The 18,755-nt window shown below is 43.8% G+C and overlaps 1 protein-coding gene across 3 annotated transcripts in view; it reads left to right on the top strand.

Moving 5' to 3' along the window:
* mapk8ip1b (mitogen-activated protein kinase 8 interacting protein 1b) overlaps positions 1-18,755 on the top strand; it is a 143,157-nt gene that overhangs the window by 112,286 nt on the left and 12,116 nt on the right. For 2 of the 3 annotated variants that reach the window (XM_072273203.1, XM_072273206.1), the window contains exons 6-8: positions 1,943-2,018; positions 7,743-7,915; positions 9,769-9,881. In XM_072273203.1, the coding sequence (XP_072129304.1) occupies positions 1,943-2,018; positions 7,743-7,915; positions 9,769-9,881 (362 nt within the window). The remainder of the gene's footprint in view (positions 1-1,942; positions 2,019-7,742; positions 7,916-9,768; positions 9,882-18,755) is intronic. The other variant, XM_072273205.1, reaches the window with a different exon arrangement.

Below are 18,755 nucleotides of genomic sequence, written 5' to 3'. Positions count from 1 at the left end.
CAATGTTCTGCACCATTCGTGACTCCTCAGATAGTGAAGCAGTTCATACCCAAATGCAGCAGGACCTGGACAATATCCAGGCTTGGGCTGACAAGTAACATTCGAGCCACACAAGTGCCAGGCAATGACCATCGTCCCTCGACATTCAGTGGCATCACCATCACTGAATCCCCTACTATCAACATCCTGGCGGTTACCATTGACAGGAAACTGAACTGGTCTAGCCATATAAACACCGTGGCTACCAGAGCAGGTCAAAGGCTAGGAATCCTGCGGTTTGTAACTCACCTCCTGACTCCCCAAAGCCCATCCACCATCTACGAGGCTCAGGTCAGGAGGGTAATGGAATACTCACCACTCACCTGGATGAGTGCAGCTCCATCAACACTCAAGAAGCTTGACACCATCCAGTACAAGGCAGTTCACTTGACTGGTACCCCTTCCATAAGCATCCAATCACTCCACCATCAACGAACAGTTGCAACAGTGTGTACTATCTACAAGATGCACTCCAACAACACACCAAAGTTCCTAAGGCAGCGCCTACCAGACCCATGACCACTACCATTTAGAAGAACGAAAACAACAGATACCTGGGAGTACTATCACTTGGAAATCCCCCTCCAAGTCACTCACCATCCTGACTTGGAAATATATTCCTTCATTGTCGCTGGGTCAAAATCATGGCTTTCCCTCTCCAATGGCACTGTGGACATACCTACACCTCAGTGACTGCAGCGGTTTAAGAAGGCCACCTTCTTAAGGGCAGCTAGGGATGGGCCATAAATGCTGGCTTAGCTAGCGAAGCCCAAGTCCCATAACTTGAATTTAAAAAAACTACAACTAAAGGTCATGGGTCAAGGGTGAAAGGTGAAATGTTTAAGGGGAACATGAGGGAGAGCTTCTTCACTCAGAGGGTGGTGAGAGTGTGGAATGAGCTGTCAGTGCAAGTGGTGGTTGCAATTTTGATATCTACGTTCAAGAGAAGTTTGGGTAGGTACTATAAATGGATGGGAGGGTTGTGGAAGGCTGTGATCCAGGTGCAGGTCGATGGGACTAGGGACATTAAATGGTTCAGCATGGACTGAATGGGCAGAAGGGCCTGCTTCTGTGCTGTAGTTTTCTATAACTCTATTCAAGGATCTGTTTTATTCACCATATACATTCTCATGTATTAAGAATTTGCTGTGGTTTGTTGGTGTGACATGCAACAAAAACGTCATTCAACAGTTGTAAAGAATAAATAATTATATAAAAATAACATCGTGGTTATGGAATTAAATGTGCATAAATATATATATGCCAGTGTGTATATACAAAGTAAACATGAGGCTGTTCCAGGACTCAAGGGCCCAAGAGCCAGGAGAGGTTGGACAGGTCAGGACTTCATACCTTAAGAGTGTAAGCGACTGAGGGGTGAAATTACGGATAAAAATCATGAGGTGCATAGATAGGGTGAATGCACACTGTCTTCTCAGGGAAAGGGAACCAAAAACCAGAGAGCATAGGTTTAGTGTGAGAGGGGAAAGCTTTAAAAGGGACCTGAAGGGCAACTTCTTCACATAGTTGGTGGTGTATAATGGAACAAACTGCCAGAGGACATGGTTGAGGCACAATCACATTTAAAAGGCATTTGGACAATTGCAAGGTAGGAAAGTTTTAGAGGGATATGAACCAAATGGGCCTAGCTTAGATAGGCTGCTAGTTTGGGATGGACGTGTTGGGCCAAAGGGCCTAGCTTAGATAGGCTGCTAGTTTGGGATGGACGTGTTGGGCTAAAGGGCCTAGTTTAAATAGGCTGCTAGTTTGGGATGGACGTGTTGGGCCAAAGGGCCTGGCTTAGATAGGCTGCTAGTTTGGGATGGACGTGTTGGGCCAAAGGGCCTGCTTCCGTGCTTTCTACTCTCTGCCTCCTTCCCAGTAAATTTCCATGTGTTTGCAGGTGCGGAATCCTTTGGATTGTTTTCGTGTAGAATAAATGGAGAGGAACGAGATCAGACGCACAGAGCCGTGTTCAGGTAAGGACGTCCTTATCTACCCAGTGTGCATGGTCAGTGTTGGCTTTACCTACAGCTCTCCACCCCAATTTTCTTTGCCTTACACCAAAATTGCCGTTTCCATCATCGATTTTCATGTTTAGTATCCGCATGAATTCTTAGCACAGCAATAATTTTGTGCGTAACTGGGGAGAAGCTCCCAGGGCAACATGCAGAAAATGCTGGAAAAGCTGTTGCCGTCTGTAAGGAGTTTGTACGTTCTCCCCGTGTCCATGAGGGTTTCCTTTGGGTGCTCTGGTTTCGTCCCACAGTCCAAAGACGTACGGGTTAGTAGGTTAATTGGTCAAATGGGTGTAATTGGGCGGCACGAGCTCATCGGCCCGGAAGGGCATGTTATCGTGCTGTATCTTTGAAAAATGAACACAGAAGGTCAGGCAGCATCTGTAGAAGGGAATAAATTTCAGGCTGAGATGCCTTCATCCAGACTGGAAAGGAAGGGGGCCGAGGCCAGAATAAGAAGATGGGGAGAGGGGAATGCGTACAAGCTGGTAGAAGATAGATGAAGCCAGGTGAGCGGAATGGGGGAGGTGTGAATAAGAAGCTAGGAGGCGATAGATGGAAAAGGTAAAGGGCTGAAGAAGAAGGAATCTGATAGGAGAGGAGAGTGGACCATGTGAGAAAGGAAAGGAGGAGGGGCATCGAAGGCAAGGTATCGCTTCACCTGTAAGCATTGTTTGGGGCCTGAATGGTGGTGAGGGTGAGAGGTGAATAGCAGGTGTAGCACTTGTCCCGCTCGCAGGGATAAGTACTAGGAGGGAGATCAGTGAGGAGGGACAAGTGGACAAGGGAGTCGCATAGCAAGCAATTCCTTGCGGAAAGCAGAGAGGTGGGTGTGGGAAAGATGTGCTTAGTGGAAGATTCAAGATTCATAATTGTTTAATGTCATTTCCAGTACACAAATGTGAAGGAGAACAAAATAATTGTTACTCTGGATCTGATGCAGCACAAAAAAAAACACGAAATAAGATAAAGAACACAATAATAATAAAAATAAAATAAATATAAATACATAAGATAGCTTATGAACATTGTATGTCCGTAAAGAGTTGGTAGGCACAGGGATGTCTGTATACAAGGCGACTGAAAGGAAATGATAAAGCAGCGGTAGTCGGGGTTGTGGAGGGATGGGTCCCATTGTAGAATAACATGCTGGATACAGAGGCTGATGGGAATAACTCCGAGTTGAGAGACATTAAGTTTGGTAAGTGGATACTCAACATGGATTGTCCTGCGCAAACACGAGGAAATCTGCAGATGCTGGAAATTCAAGCAACACACAGAAAAAATGCTGGTGAATGCAGCAGGCCAGGCAGCATCTATAGGAAGAGGTACAGTCGACGTTTCGGGCCGAGACGGTCGACTGCACCTCTTCCCATGGATCGTCCTGAGCCAGGTTGTAGATCCCAGCAGCGCTGCCTGGATATGCAACAACTGCGACCAATTCGGGAGCGCCTTGCACCTCCTTGGATAGAGACGTATCTTCATCCCGCCACACTACAAAAACACAGCTCTGACTAAAAAAGTAACAACATTCCAGCGATAAGAATTAGCCAGATTCAAATGGTATAGTATCTGTCCAGAAATAACTAAGGAAAATACAGAAGCAGCCATACCACAATTCCTGGAAGATTCACTGGACAATTACACAGAACTGTGCAAAAGTCTTAGGTACATGTAAAAAACATCCGTAAAGAGAAGATATTTTCAAAAATAATGAAATGAAAAGTTTCTAAATATCAAAAAAATTTCTTTAAAGAGCAGTAAACAGTAAAAAAAAATAAATCTAATCAATATTTGGCGTGACCACCCTTTGCCATTAAAACTGCATCAATTTTCTTAGGTACCCTGTTGTGCAGTTTTATAAGAAAATTGGCTGGTAGCTTGTTCCAAGCATCTTGGAGAACTTGCCATAGCTCTTCTGCAGACTTCGGCTGTCTCGCTTCCTTCTGTCTCTCCAGGTAATTGCAGGCAGCCTCAATGATGTTGAACAGGTCTGTGTGGAGGCCACACCATCAGAAACCATATAAAAAATCTAGGGTGCCTAAGACATTTCCACAGTTATATAGGTGATTGTATAGAAATACAAGCAAGCATAATTTAAACTAAGAAAAATAACCATTCTACACCCTATATAGCAAGGGTGCTTAAGACATGCACAGAGCTGTATTTGTCAACATGGAGCGGAGAGAATTTGTAAATCTGGGTGTTGGGAATGGTGAAGGAGGTGTGTGGGACAGGTGTCAGAGAAGCAGTGCCAGGGCAGGTGGGGTGGGGTGGATGCAGAGACACCAGGCAAGGTTTATTTGATCACTACAGAATGTTTCTTTGGTGCTTCCTGCTCCCTTCCCTCTCACTCCCCTTTTCCCAACCATGATTCCCCTCTCCCTGCCCTCTTCCCACTCTCAGTCCACAATAGAGACCCATATCAGGATCAGGTTTATCATCACTCCCATATGACATGATTTTTTTTGTGTGTGATAGCAGTACAGTATAAAATTGCTACAGTTCTGTGCAAATTACTTGGCCACCCTGGCTATATGTACGTATATAGCCACACACACACACACACACACACACACACACACACACACACACACACACACACACACACACACATATATAGAGCCAAGTGCCCAAGTCATTTGCACAGTACTGTATATATATTTAAATAAACAGTACAAAAAGAGAGCAAAGAAAGGTAGTGTTCAGGCATTCATTCTCTGTTCAGAAATCTGACGGCAGTGGGGAAGAAGCTGTTCCTAAAACGTTGCGCGTATGAATGTTAGGCTGGCTTTTTATCAATTCTGTGTAAAATTGTGAGAGGTTTGACATTGTAGAGTCTAGTTTATCAGACTCAGAGCTAATACATGGCAGCACTTTATAACAAAGATGATGCTATTAAAATGAAGCAATCTTATACCAGAGAGAACAGTTAGTATTAGACCAGTCACACTCAGACCTGCCGAAGGGTCTCAGCCCAAAACATTAACTGTACTCTTTTCCTAGATGCTGCCTGGCTTGCTGGGTTCTTCCAGCATTTTGTGTACGTTGCTCAGATTTCCAGTATCTGCAGATTTTCTCTTGTTAGTTAATGCTTTTAGCTCATTCCTTCAAAACCTCCTCATAAAAGCTGAAATAAGCTGCAGAATGTTGTAAACTCAGTCAGCTCCATCATGGGCATTAGACTCCCTAGCATCTAGGACATCTTCAAGGAGCAATGTCTCAAAAAGGTGGCACCCATCATTAAGGACCCCAATCACCCAGGACATGCCCTCTTCACACTGCTACCATCAGGGAGGAGGTACAGGAGCCTGAAGGCACACACTCGACGATTCAAAAACAGCCTCTTCCCCTCTGCTATCAGATTTCTGAACAGACATTGAACCCTCGAACACTACCTCACTACTTATTTCTCTCTCTTACACTACGTATTTAATTGAACTCTTTAATGATATTCTTTAAACTGTAATTTACAGTTTTATTATTATGTATTGCAATGTACTGCTAACGCATAATAACAAATTTCATGACAAATGCCAGTGATACTAAATCTGATTCTGATCTTTTCTGTGGAAGGGTTAAAGTACTTGGTTTTAATTCTGGTGTTATCATAACAGAGGATCAAACACATTAGTATTTGTATACAAGTGTGTGTGATCGGCATCATTTAATATGTGTCACCAATAAATGGATTAGCCAGCCAATTTCATTAAATTAATGGAAACAGTAGTTAGATATACCACCCATGGGCCGCTGAATTATTACTTCTTTTAACATCTTAATTAGCTCATATTTCTTATTTCTCGATCACAAATGTGTGACAGCTATGGCTTTTTAAAAAATCAATGCCCCATACAAAGCATCAGATCCAGATGCATCATGGCACTGCTCTGCCTGAAACCGCAAGAATCTGCTTAGAGCTCTGGGCACAGCTCAGCACATCATGTTAACCAGCCTCCCTTCCATAGATTCCGTCTATAATTCTCGCTGCCTCATAATCAAAGACCCCATCCATCCCGGACTTTCTCTCTTCTCCACCATTTCATTGGATAGAAGATACAAGGTCTGAGAGCACATACCACTGTGCTCAACGACAGCTTCTATCCTACTGTTACAAGATGATTGAATGGTTCCCTAGTATGATGAGATCTGCTCCACCAATCGATCAAAGCTGATTAATTTACCCTAACCCCATTTTCTTACCATCTTCCCATAACCTTTGACATCCTCACTAATCAAAAACCTATCAACCTCCTTTTAATTATGCCCAATAAATTGGACTCCACAGCTGTCTGTGGCAATAAATTCTACAGATTCTCCACCCTTTGGCAAAAGAAATTCCTCCTTGTTTCTGTTCTGAAAGATATCCTTGTATTCTGAGGCTGTGCCCTCTGGCCCTAATTTCCCTACCATTGGAAACATCCTCTCCACGTCCACTCTATCTTGGCCTTTTTAATATTCAATAGGTAATGAGAGACTCCAAGGTTTAAATCAGCAGCGTTCAATGTTAATTTATTATAAAGTACAGTACATATATTTTATCATATACCTTGAGATTCATTTTTTGTAGGTATTTACAGGAATAAAAGAAATACAATAGAATTTATGAAAAACTACGAATAACAAAGACTGGCAAACATCCAATGTCCAAAAGAAGGCAAATCATGCAAATAAATAAATAAATAGATAGATAGATAGATAGATAGATAGATAGTACTAAGAACATAAGTCTAGAGTCCTTGAAAGTGACTCTGCAGGTTATGGAAACACGAGGAAATCTGTAGATGCTGGAATTTCAGGCAACACACACAAAAGTTGTTGGTGAACACAGCAGGCCAGGCAGCATCTGTAGGAAGAGGTATAGTCGACGTTTTGGGCCGAGACCCTTCAGGATGAAGGGTCCCGCCTATAGATGCTGCCTGGCCTGCTGCGTTCACCAGCAACTTTTATGTGTGTTGCCTGTAGGTTATGGAATCTGTTTATTGTTGAGATGAGTGAAGTTATTCATGCCAGTTCAGGAGCCTGATGTTTGAAGGGTGATACTCTGAACGTGGAGGTGGGGGACCTGCAGTAAGGTTCCTGTACTTCCTTCCTGATGATAGTAGTGATAGGAGAGCTTGGCCTGGACGGTGTGGGGATGGGTCCTTCATGATGGACGGTGTGGGGATGGCCTTTATGATGGACGGTGTGGGGATGGTCCTTCATGATGGACGGTGTGGGGATGGCCTTTATGATGGACGGTGTGGGGATGGTCCTTCATGATGGACAGTGTGGGGATGGGTCGTTCATGATGGACGGTGTGGGGATGGGTCGTTCATGATGGACGGTGTGGGGATGGGACCTTCATGATAGATGCTGCTTTCTTGTGGCAGCACTCCTTGTAGGTGTACCAGTGGTGGGGAGAGCTTTGTCCTTGATGGACTGGCCTGTGTCCATTACTTTTTGTTGGCTTTGCTGTTCATGGGATATGGCATTTCCATACTAATAAAAGGGTTGTCTTTTTATTTTGAGGCTTTGCTCTCTAATCCTAGACTCTCCCACTGCTGGATACATCCTCTACTCTATCTAGTCCTTTCAATACATGGCAGGTAATGGGAGACTCCAGCAATCTATGGGTCATGTAGGCACCCTTGAACCCAGGTGAGATCTTCTATTCCTTACATTGCCCTGTCTCATCCTGACTAGGTTCATACCACGACACGACGATGAGCTGGAACTGGAGGTGGACGACCCCTTGCTGGTGGAGGTGCAGGCTGATGACTACTGGTATGAAGCCTACAACATGAGAACAGGCGACAGAGGAATCTTCCCAGCGTACTATGCACTCGAAGTGGCCACAGAACCAGAGCACTTTGCAGGTACCTAACCCCTCACCCAGGTGTCCACTTGTCTAAAGCAGTGTACTTAGACCCATGAGGAAACAGAGGAATTTACAATTATTAAAATATTGTATGTATAGATACATGTATTTATTTATTTAGCTACTTAGTTAGAGATACAGCACAGCCCTTTGAGCCATGCCACCAGCAACCCACTGATTTAACGCTAGCCTAATCACAGGACAATTTACAATGACCAATTCACCTACCAACTGGTACATCTTTGGACTGTGGGAGGAAACCGGATCACCCAGGGAAAATCCATACATTCCACAAGGGGGACATACAAACTGCTTACAAAGGACACAGGAACTCTAATCTTTGATGCCCCAAGCTGTAACAGCCTCGCACTAACCGCTACACTACCATGGCGCCCAATTTTTCCCTTCACTTTATTTCTCGTAATCCTGGTCTCCCCTTTATAGGAAGGATGTGGAAGCTTTGGAAAGGGGAAGGAGAGGTATACCAGGATGCTGCCTGGATTAGAGGGCAGGAACTATAAGGAGGCGCTGGACAAACATTTATAAGATTATGATAGGAATAGATGGGAGCAGACAGTGAGTGAGTGAAGCCTCCATTAGTCAGGGTCAGCCATGGATATTGTGGAACTGTCTAGACACGCACGTCTGGGCAGAACGATATGGAGAGTAAGCTGTTGTCTATGAAGCAAGCTCCCCTTCTTCATGCATTTGATGAACCCAAAGGAATAGCAGAGACCAATACAATTTGGTACTCGCAGCATCGCAGGAGTTGCCAGTCAGTGTAGAGCTCAATGTAGGACTGCCTTAGGGACTCCAGCTCCGGATATTTTCCTCGAGGTTTACTCCTGAAGCCTCTCCCGTGAGTAGGTATAGCCGCAAGGCAGCGGAGGTTTGAGATCGGAGTTTTCCTTCTCCTAGATGACTTGTCAGCCATGGCTGATGAACCCCATCTGCCCAAAGCAGCTAGTTTTAAGGCACTAGTAACCTGCCTTTGCCCCTTCACCTGTCAATAAAAATGGTTCCACCCAGCTTAGTAGCTAAGCCACACACGTGAAGGCCAGCTGGACTTGGTTGTCAGAGACTATTTGAGATGCGTACCTTTGGGAGCATTTAATAGGTAGTGGGAGCTTATCCAGATTATTACATCTGGCTATAACAACATTAAGGAACCAACTTTAGGGAGCAGACAGACAGTAATTTTATCCCAGGATGGGTAACATTTTACTGTCTGACATTAACATGCACCTTGCACTTTGTGTCAACCTGTCAGTCTTGCGGCCACGTCACTCAGGGAGATGTGCTAATATTACATTGTGACTGCATATGCTGTGTGTGACCATATGTATTGTGTTTTGCACCTTGGTCCCAGGTGAGCATTGTTTTATTTTTCTGTATACACGTGTACAGCTGAATGTCAAGAAAATTCAACTTGAAACTTGAAATCCATTCAAGGTGAGAGGGATTGAGTTCAAAGGAGATATGAGGGACAAGTGTTTTTTTTACACAGAGGGTGCTGGGCACTTGCAATGTGCTGCCAAGGGTAGAGGTGGAGACAGATGTGATGGAGGTGTTTAAAAAGTTCTTAGATAGACACATGGATATTTATAGAAAGGAGAGATATGGACCATGTGTAGGCAGAAGGGATTGGATTAATTTGGTATCATTAACTGAATTAGTTCAGCATAGCATCGTGCTGAGGGGACTGCTCCTGTTCCTGTGCTGAAGTGTTCCATATGAAAGTACAATGACACATTTGCAGTCCAAGCGTAAAGCTCTGATTTATTTTTAAACAGGCAGCATTACATCAATAACATATATTTATTAATCTGAATTGTATGTTCTGTCTCTTAGCAGCTATAGCTGAAAAGAATGACTGGGTAGATAACTTCCATCTAAAATTCCTGGGCTCGGTGCAAGTGCCCTACCATAAAGGGAACGATGTGTTGTGTGCAGCCATGCAGAAGGTAAGGTGAAGTCTAATCAGTAGAAGGCCTGTCTTCCATCATTTTTAACAATTTTATTTTATTTAGAGATAAAGCATGGAGCAGCTGGCCCAATGAGCCACAACTGCCCAGCAATTCACCTATTTAACCCCAGGCTCATCACAGGACAACTTATATTGACCAAATAACCTGCTAACCAGTACGAATTTGAACTGTGGGAGAAAATCAGAGCACCTGGAGGAAACCCATGGGTTCATGGGGAGAAACATCCAAACACCTTAGAACCAAACTCTGACCTCCAACATCCCAAGCTGCAAGAACTTCGTTCTAACTGCTGTTCCATCGTGGCGCCTGCTAATGGATCCAGGCCACTGCTTGGGCGGTGGTCACCGTGTTTGCCTGCGTGTCAACAGGACGCAGGTTTCATGGATTCTGGGGCACGCCATTCTGTAGCACACTTTTGGAAGTGTTGTCTTCAGGCAGGGACGACTCTCTCCTTCACTGGATGAGTCAATCTCTCCGTTCGATCTAAGAGGAGCATTGACACAAAAGGGCATGATTTGGTCTTCAGTCACAGTCATTGAAAACAGAGTTATCATTGTACCCATTTCAGTTTGACTTCCCATTCCAATTCCAACATCTCAGTCCATCACCTCCTCTACTCCTACGATGAGGCCAAACTGAGGGTAGCAGAGCAACACTTTATATTCCATCTAGGTAGCCTCCAACCTAGTGGCATGAACATCGAATTCTCTAACTTCTCGTAATCACTTCCTCCCCTTCTTTTCCATTCCTCATTCTGTTTGCTCTCTCACTCCTTCTCTTCTTACCTGTCACTTCCCTCTGGATCTCCTTCTTCCTTTTCTCCCATCGTCCACTTTCCTGTCAGATTCCTCCTCCTTTAGCCCTTTACCTTTTCCACGCATCACCACCCAGCTTCTCACTTTAATGTCTTCCCCCACCCACTCACTTTCCCCCCCACCTGGTCTCACCTAGCATCTGCCAGTTTGTACTGCTCCCCCTCCTTTCACCATATTCTGGCTTCGGCCCACTTCCTTTCCAGTTGGGATTCTTTTTGAGATGGAGTGGAGACGAATTTCTGGCAATGTTGTATTCTTGCAAGCAAATGAGTGGAAGTTCATCCCAAACTTGCATGGGATGTAAGAGATACCAGACAATCGAATCTTCTTGACATGGTTCACTAACTCAGCACATACCACTCAATTACATCCTGCACTGATTATCTTCCAACCAGACAGACAATTTCAAAATGGCTGCATCATTCTCATCTAAGATGTACGCCAATCAGTTGCGTGCACACTCCAGCGTAAACAGCTAAAGCTTTTGCTCAGTTATTTTGATGCATTTTGCTCGGTCTCTTAACATAATGCCAACGTTTGCAGAATCTTTGTGTCACATGATTTCAGTGTTCTTTCTTTTCTTTATCAATCTTTTTATTAATTAAAAAAAAAGTACATATATACAAACAAGAGGAGAATTATCTCAAATACCTATATCGATAACAGTACATATAAAAGGTAGAATAGACACTATCAAGATCATACCTGGTGTTAATCTAATAATATATAATAAAAAATAAGATAATCAATTCTCCTCTTATCATTTCATAAAAAGAAAAAAAGATAAAGAAACTTTTATATATATATATATAAACCCACTATTCTCTATAAACAAAAACAAAAGGTAAAAAAAAAGAAACAGAAAAAGAGAAAAAAAGAGGGGACTGGGCAGCCCATACTGACAGTAAAAGCAAGAAGAAAGAGAAACTTTCTGATCAAATCCAAAGTTTCGAGAAAGTAACTGGAAGAGCAATAAATCAAACCATATGAAAATATTGAATAAAAGGTCACCAGGTTTCTTCAAATTTAAAGGATGTATCAAATGTCTGACTTCTTATTTTCTCTAAACTTAGGACATAATGGAGGAAAGCTATTTTTCAGTGTTAAACTAATTTCCCAGGATATTTTGCTAGTTTATGAAAATGCCATAGGACCCACCCATAATCCACGTCCCCAGGGTGAAGTTTAATTACCAAAGCAGGTTCTGCAAAATTTGCGTGACCGTAAAGCTATTAAAACTGTACAAGGGCACTGACAGATATGCTTAATGGATTTAGAATATAAATACTTCTAATTCACTTAGAATCTGACCCCGTATCCTGCTCTATTAATCAAGTTTCCATGTAGTTTTGACAAGTAATTTTATACTCATAGAGTACCATAGCATAGAAAAAGGTCTTTTAGCTGATCCAGTCCATGCTGACCCGATCTTCTGCCTAGTCCCATCGACCTACACCTGGACAAGATCCTTCTAAATCCCTCCCGTCGATGTACCAATCCAAGCTATTTATGTATTCAGATACAGCACCGAATCGGCCCTTCCAGCCCTTCGAGCCATGCCACCCAGCAATCCCCCAATTTAATCCTAGCCTAACCATGGGACAATTTACAATGACCAGTTGAACTGCAGGAGGAACCCAAAGGAAACCCATACGGTCACGGGGTGAGTGTACAAACTCCTTACAGGCAGTGGCAGGAATTGAACCCAGGTCGAGTGTATTGTAAAACACTGTGCTAACCACTATGCTACTGGGCCATCCAAGCTTGACCATCTTCACTGGGAGCTCATTCATATTCTCACCACCCTCCGAGTGAAGGCATTCCCCCCCCTCAGATTCCCCTTAAATGTGATGGAGTAGAGAAGAAGCTGTGCATAGAGGTGGATGGGGGAAGGGGCAGACAAAGAGCTGGCAGGTGATAGGTGGATCTATTGTGGGGGTGGTTGACAGGCAGATGAGGGCAGGAATAATGGTAGAATCTGGGAGGTGATAGGTGAAATTGACAAAGATGATGAATGATGGAATATGATAGGTGTAAAGTATGGAACAATTTCTTTTAGAGCAATGGTGGCCCGCCTTAGCGCTACGTATTGATCTGTTGTCTGCACATTGGCTGTTGTCTACCCATTATGGGAGCTAGGGCCTTACTCTTTGGAGAGAAGGAGGATGAGAGGAGACATGATAGAGGTGTGCAAGATAATAAGAAGAATAGATAGAGTGGATAGCCAGTGCCTCTTCCCCAGGGCACCACTGCTCAATACAAAAGGACATGGCTTTAAGGTAAGGGGTGGGAAGTTCAAGGGGGATATTCGAGGAAGGTTTTTTACTCAGAGAGTGGTTGGTGCGTGGAGTGCACTGCCTGAGTCAGTGGTGGAGGCAGATACACTAGTGAAGTTTAAGAGACTACTAGACAGGTATATGGAGGAATTTAAGGCGGGGGGTTATATGGGAGGCAGGGTTTGAGGGTTGGCACAACATTGTAGGCCGAAGGACCTGTAATGTGCTGTACTATTCTATGTTCTATGTATATGCACATTGTTCTCTCTTTTGCTGCAATGTGAGTAGACCTGATAAAGCCATCTCCCCCATGCATGCTTTTATTTAGTTGCTATGTAGTTGTGCACAGACACAACAAATTGGCGATGAGTATGAAACTGAATTTCAGGAAATATCATCAGCTGCACTGACAGTCACGGGACAAAACAATGAGAGTTAAACAGCATGAGAAAGTCGTCACAGATGCTAACAAACGTGTGTACAGTGCATAGTAACAGTGAAAGACGCGCTGAATTTAAAGTGAAAATAACATGGTGATGGCTTGAGTTGTGAAAGTTGACAAATTTGATGGTGTTAATGAAGGCTGTAAGTGGTATGTCGAGAAGGTGGAACTGTATTGTAACGCGAACAATGTGGAGGAGCAAAAGAAAGCCCCTGCACTTCTTAGCTTAATGGGTGCAAGATGTACAGTCTGTTAGGCAACCTAGTAACCCCCGCAAAGCCAGCAAACAAGACATTCAATGAAAATGTTACAATCTTACAAAATCACTTGAGCCCTAAACTGCTGGCAGTAGCTGAGAGATTTAGATTTTACGAAAGGAACCAGTCAAAAGATGAAAGCATTTCTGAATGCATTGCAGAACTGCACAAATGTTCCCAGTACTGTGACCTTAGAGATGGACTTTCTGATGCATTAAGGTCCAGGCTTATACATGGCATGCATAGTCAAAGCACTCAAAGAAAAATGCTGCAGAGGGTGTCACATTCAAGGTCGTATAGAGAGCATGTGCAAGACAGACAAAAAGCACAACTGAGTGAAAAATCTTAAATGCAGAATTAAGCACCTGCATAAAGTTACCGAATGTAAAACAGAATCAGACAACATAGAGTCTGACAAAGGTGAACTGTCATGCCTAGAACTGCATTGTATAACTCAGCACATCACAAAATCATCTGGATCACAATAATATTTCTGGTGTAAAACTGAAAATGGAGCTGGATACAGGGTCAGCTTTGTCCATAATTCCAGAGGCTGACTACAACAGATTGTTTTCTAAGGTATCATTAGAGAAGACCTCAGTGATGCTAAAGACTTACACAGGCAATAAAGTGCTTCTCTAAGGCAAACTGAAAGTAAATGTGACATATGGGGGCATTTGAAAAGTTAGAGCTTTATAAATTGAAAAGTGGAGGGACAGTACATTTTGGATGTGAATGGTTAAGAAAAATCCAACTAGACTGACACTCAGTCAAAGTTCTCAGTGTGGCATCAACGGACAATGGCAGTCCAAATGGTAGCACTACCCAGAGACTGGCTCAGCTGAATAATAATGAGAAGGTGTTTGAGAAGGCAAAAGGTAAACTCAAAGGCATGAAAGCCAGAATTGAACTGGATGAAACAGCAACATCAAGATTCCATATAGCGCGTCTGGTGCCTTATGCACTATGCCCTAAATTGAGTGCTGAACTGCAGAGCTTGGAGGTGCCTGGAATTCTCTCCAAGGCTGAGTGGAGTAATTGGGCCATGCCTATTGTCCTGGTGATTAAGAATGGGAAGACCAGAGCTGTTCGCATAAGGGAGGATTTCAAGGTGAGCATCAACCCAATGCTGTGTACTGTGCAGTATCCCCTGCGAAGAATAGAAGGCATTTTTGCATCTTTGGCAGGCAGGGAGAGGTTTTCAAAGATTGACTTGCCACAAGCCTATCGACAAATGGAGATCGAGCAGTTAAAGCAGGAAGTTCCTCACAATCAACACTCACAAGGGACTGTTCCAGGATAATCAGCTCCGGCAATTTGGCAAAGCGCAATGGACCAAGAGCTCCAAGTTATCCCAGGGGCAGAATATTACCTTGATGACATCATCGTGACTGGCAAAAATGACAAAAAGCGCCTCCAGAACCTTGGTAGGGTGCTTACCAGGCTGAGTGAGTATGGTCTGTGTGCAAAGAGAGACATCTGAGTTTTTCAAGCATGAAATCTCACATTGTGGACATGTCATTGACAAGCATGGCTTACATATGTCACAAGAGAAGATTGAAGCAGTGTTACAGGCACCGAAACTGGAAAATGTGTCAGAACTCAGGTCATATTTGGGCCTTGTAAACTACTACACCGGTTTCTCCCAAACATTACTACAGTGCTGCACCCATTGAACACACTGTTACAGACAGGAGCAAAGTGGGAATGGTCAGAAAGATGTGAAAAGACATTCAAGGAAACAAAGAGACTAATAGCAACCGATGAATTGCTCCTCTGTCATGACCCATCCTTGCCCGTCAGACTGGTGTGTGATGCACCCCCTTATGGCACTGGAGCCGTTTTGTCACACAGTATGAAAAATGGATCTGAATGCCCGCTTGCGTTTGCTTCAGGATCACTGGAAAGCACAGAACACAACTATGCACAGATCGACAGAGAGGCTTTTAGTCTAGTATGGGGAATAAAGAAGTTCTACCACTACCTCTGTGGACAAAGGTTTACACTAGTGACAGATCACCAGCCCCTTGTATCCATTTAATCCCAGGAAGGGCATTCCAGTGATGACTGCTACTGGTTACAATGTTGGGCACTGTTCCTGGGAGCCCACCCTTATGACATAGAGCAGCGGTCCCCAACCTTTTGTGCCGAAATGGTGTAAAGTGAAGAAGCAATTACCATTGATTTATATGGGAAAATTTTTGAGCGTTCCCAGACCCAAAAATAACCTAACAAATCATACCAAATAACACATAAAACAGAAAATAAATAACACTAACCTATAGTAAAAGCAGGAATGATGATAAATAAACAGCCTATATAAAGTAGAAATAATGTATGTACAGTATAGTCAGGAAGATGAAGGCAAAACCGATTTGTGGGGAAAGAAAACGGCACGTACCCACATGTGCACATCACATGTGCACGTCACGCATGCGCACACAGGTGGCCGCGCAAGGCTTCATGGTGATGGTAGTCTTTCCTAGGGTAAAGTGTCCCGGGATTTGACTGCTACTTTTGTCCCTTATTTGGGAGTGAGAAAGTTGGCAACTCTAACTGTAAAAGACATGTTGAGATGAGTTTAACCCTACTTGAACACTGCCCCCCCCCAGTCGGCTGGTCCGCAAAAATATTGTCAATATTAAACCGGTCCGTGGTGCAAAAAAGGTTGGGGACCCTTGACATAGAGTTCAAGGTTACCAAGCAACACAGCAATGCTAATGGCTTGTCACGTCTTCCACTATTGGCAACTGAAGAAGAAAAGTCTGCATACTGTGACCCAGCAGAAATGTTCCACACTGCATTGGTGGACCAGTTGCCGGTAACAAATTCTGAAATACAAAGGGAAACAAGGAATAACCCGACATGTCAAAAGTTTGTGAGATCACTGTGCAAGGATGGCCAGCTCATGGTAACCCCATGTTCCCGGAGTTCTCAGTGAGATGAGACCAACTGTCATATGACAAAGAACGCTGATGTGTGGCTCTCGTGTTGTGGTTCCCTCTAAACTATGCAACAGAGTGTCAGAAAATCTGCATGAGAGACTCCTGGGTACAGTCAAGATGGAGAGTCTCGCCTGGAACTACATGTGGTTGCCGGGAATAGATAAACAGACTGAAGACTTGACCAAAAGCTGTTCAGGATGTCAAAAAGTTCAGAATGCTGCCCCATAGACACCATTGCACCTGTTGGATGGCCGTCATCACCATGGCAAAGAGTACTCATCGACTTTGCTGGGCCAGTCATGGACTTCATGTTTCTGTTTGCTCTGTACACTCATTCAAAGTGGCTGGAGGTTATACCAATGATGTCAACCACCTCAGCAAAGACCGTCTCTGAGGACAATCTTCACCAGAAATGGCTTACCAAAACAAATTGTGAGTGTCAACGGACCACAATACACATCAGAAGAATTCCGACTGTTCATGAAGAAAAATGGCATCGGACATTTCAAGTCAGCTCCTCACCACCCAGAAATAATTGGGTTAGCTGAAAGAAGTTCATTAAAGTGATGGACATGGAGAACATTTCTCTACAGCACAAGGTGAACAACCTCCTTTTTGTGTACAGAACTCTGTTCATGCGATGACAAATCAAACACCTGCAATGCTATTCCTGAACAGGAATCTGAGATCTTACATGGTTCTCCCGAAACCAAACCTCCAGTGGGAAGTGCAGAATAAACAGTTCAGCTAGTTGCCAAGTGAAGCAGCAAGGAGCTTCGAGATTGGACGGGAGGTCCTAGTGCATGATTACCGAGAAAACAAGGGGACACCTGGTAGGGTAGCTGGACCACTGATGTACACAGTGCATGTTGGAGATCAGATATGGAGTCATCATGTGGACCAGATACTGGATGCTCAACCAAACAACGCACCTGAATCAATTGCATCCAACGAGGCAGACACATCACAGCCACCAGACTTACCTCTCAGTGATCATGTCACTGACAGCAACGTGAGAACATTGTCTTAGACAAAATACTTACCAAACCTGATGTCACCCCACAGGTCCAGAGACGCAATGAGAATGTTATCATTGACAAGACACCTGGCATTCCTGATGCTGCTCCACAGGTCCAGAGGTGCTATCCTGAAAGAAACAGAACACCAGCCAAAAGACTGAACCTTTAGAACTGTGAAATTAGTTATGGACTGTAATGGTGAAAGCATATTTATTTGGAATATAGGTTTATGAAAGGGAAATTGAATGTTTTGTACATATACAGTTTTATGTTCCATTAATCTTAAGGGGGAGGAAGTGTAATAAGACCATAAGACAAAGGCGCAGAAGTCGGCCATTTGGCCCATCGAGTCTACTCCACCATTTTATCATGATCTGATCCATTCTCCCATTTAGTCCCACTCCCCCGCCTTCTCACCATAACCTTTGATGCCCTGGCTACTCAGATACCTATCAATCTCTGCTTTAAATACACCCAATGACTTGTCCTCCACTGCTGCCTGTGGCAACAAATTCCATAGATTCACCACCCTCTGGCTAAAAAAATTTCTTCGCATTTCTGTTCTGAATGGGCGCCCTTCAATCCTTAAGTCATGCCCTCTCGTACTAGACTCCCCCATCATGGGAAACAACTTTGTCACGTCCACTCTGTCCATGCCTTTCAACATTCGAAATGTTTTTATGAGGTCTCCCCTCATTCTTCTAAACTCCAAGGAATGCAGTCCAAGAGCGGACAAACGTTCCTCATATGTTAACCCTCTCATTCCCGGAATCATTCTAGTGAATCTTCTCTGTACCCTCTCCAACGTCAGCACATCCTTTCTTAAATAAGGAGACCAAAACTGCCCACAGTATTCCAAGTGAGGTCTCACCAGCGCCTTATAGAGCCTCAACATCACATCCCTGCTCCTATACCCTATTCCTCTAGAAATGAATGCCAACATTGCATTCGCCTTCTTCACCACCAACTCAACCTGGAGGTTAACCTTAAGGGTATCCTGCACGAGGACTCCCAAGTCCCGTTGCATCTCAGAACTTTGAATTCTTTCCCTATTTAAATAATAGTCTGCCCGTTTATTTTTTCTGCCAAAGTGCAT

This window comes from Mobula birostris, chromosome 11, assembly GCF_030028105.1.
Source record: "Mobula birostris isolate sMobBir1 chromosome 11, sMobBir1.hap1, whole genome shotgun sequence".
NCBI lineage: Eukaryota > Metazoa > Chordata > Chondrichthyes > Myliobatiformes > Myliobatidae > Mobula > Mobula birostris.
The sequence above is the reverse complement of the archived record's forward strand: the minus strand, read 5'-3'. Positions and strand labels throughout refer to the sequence as shown.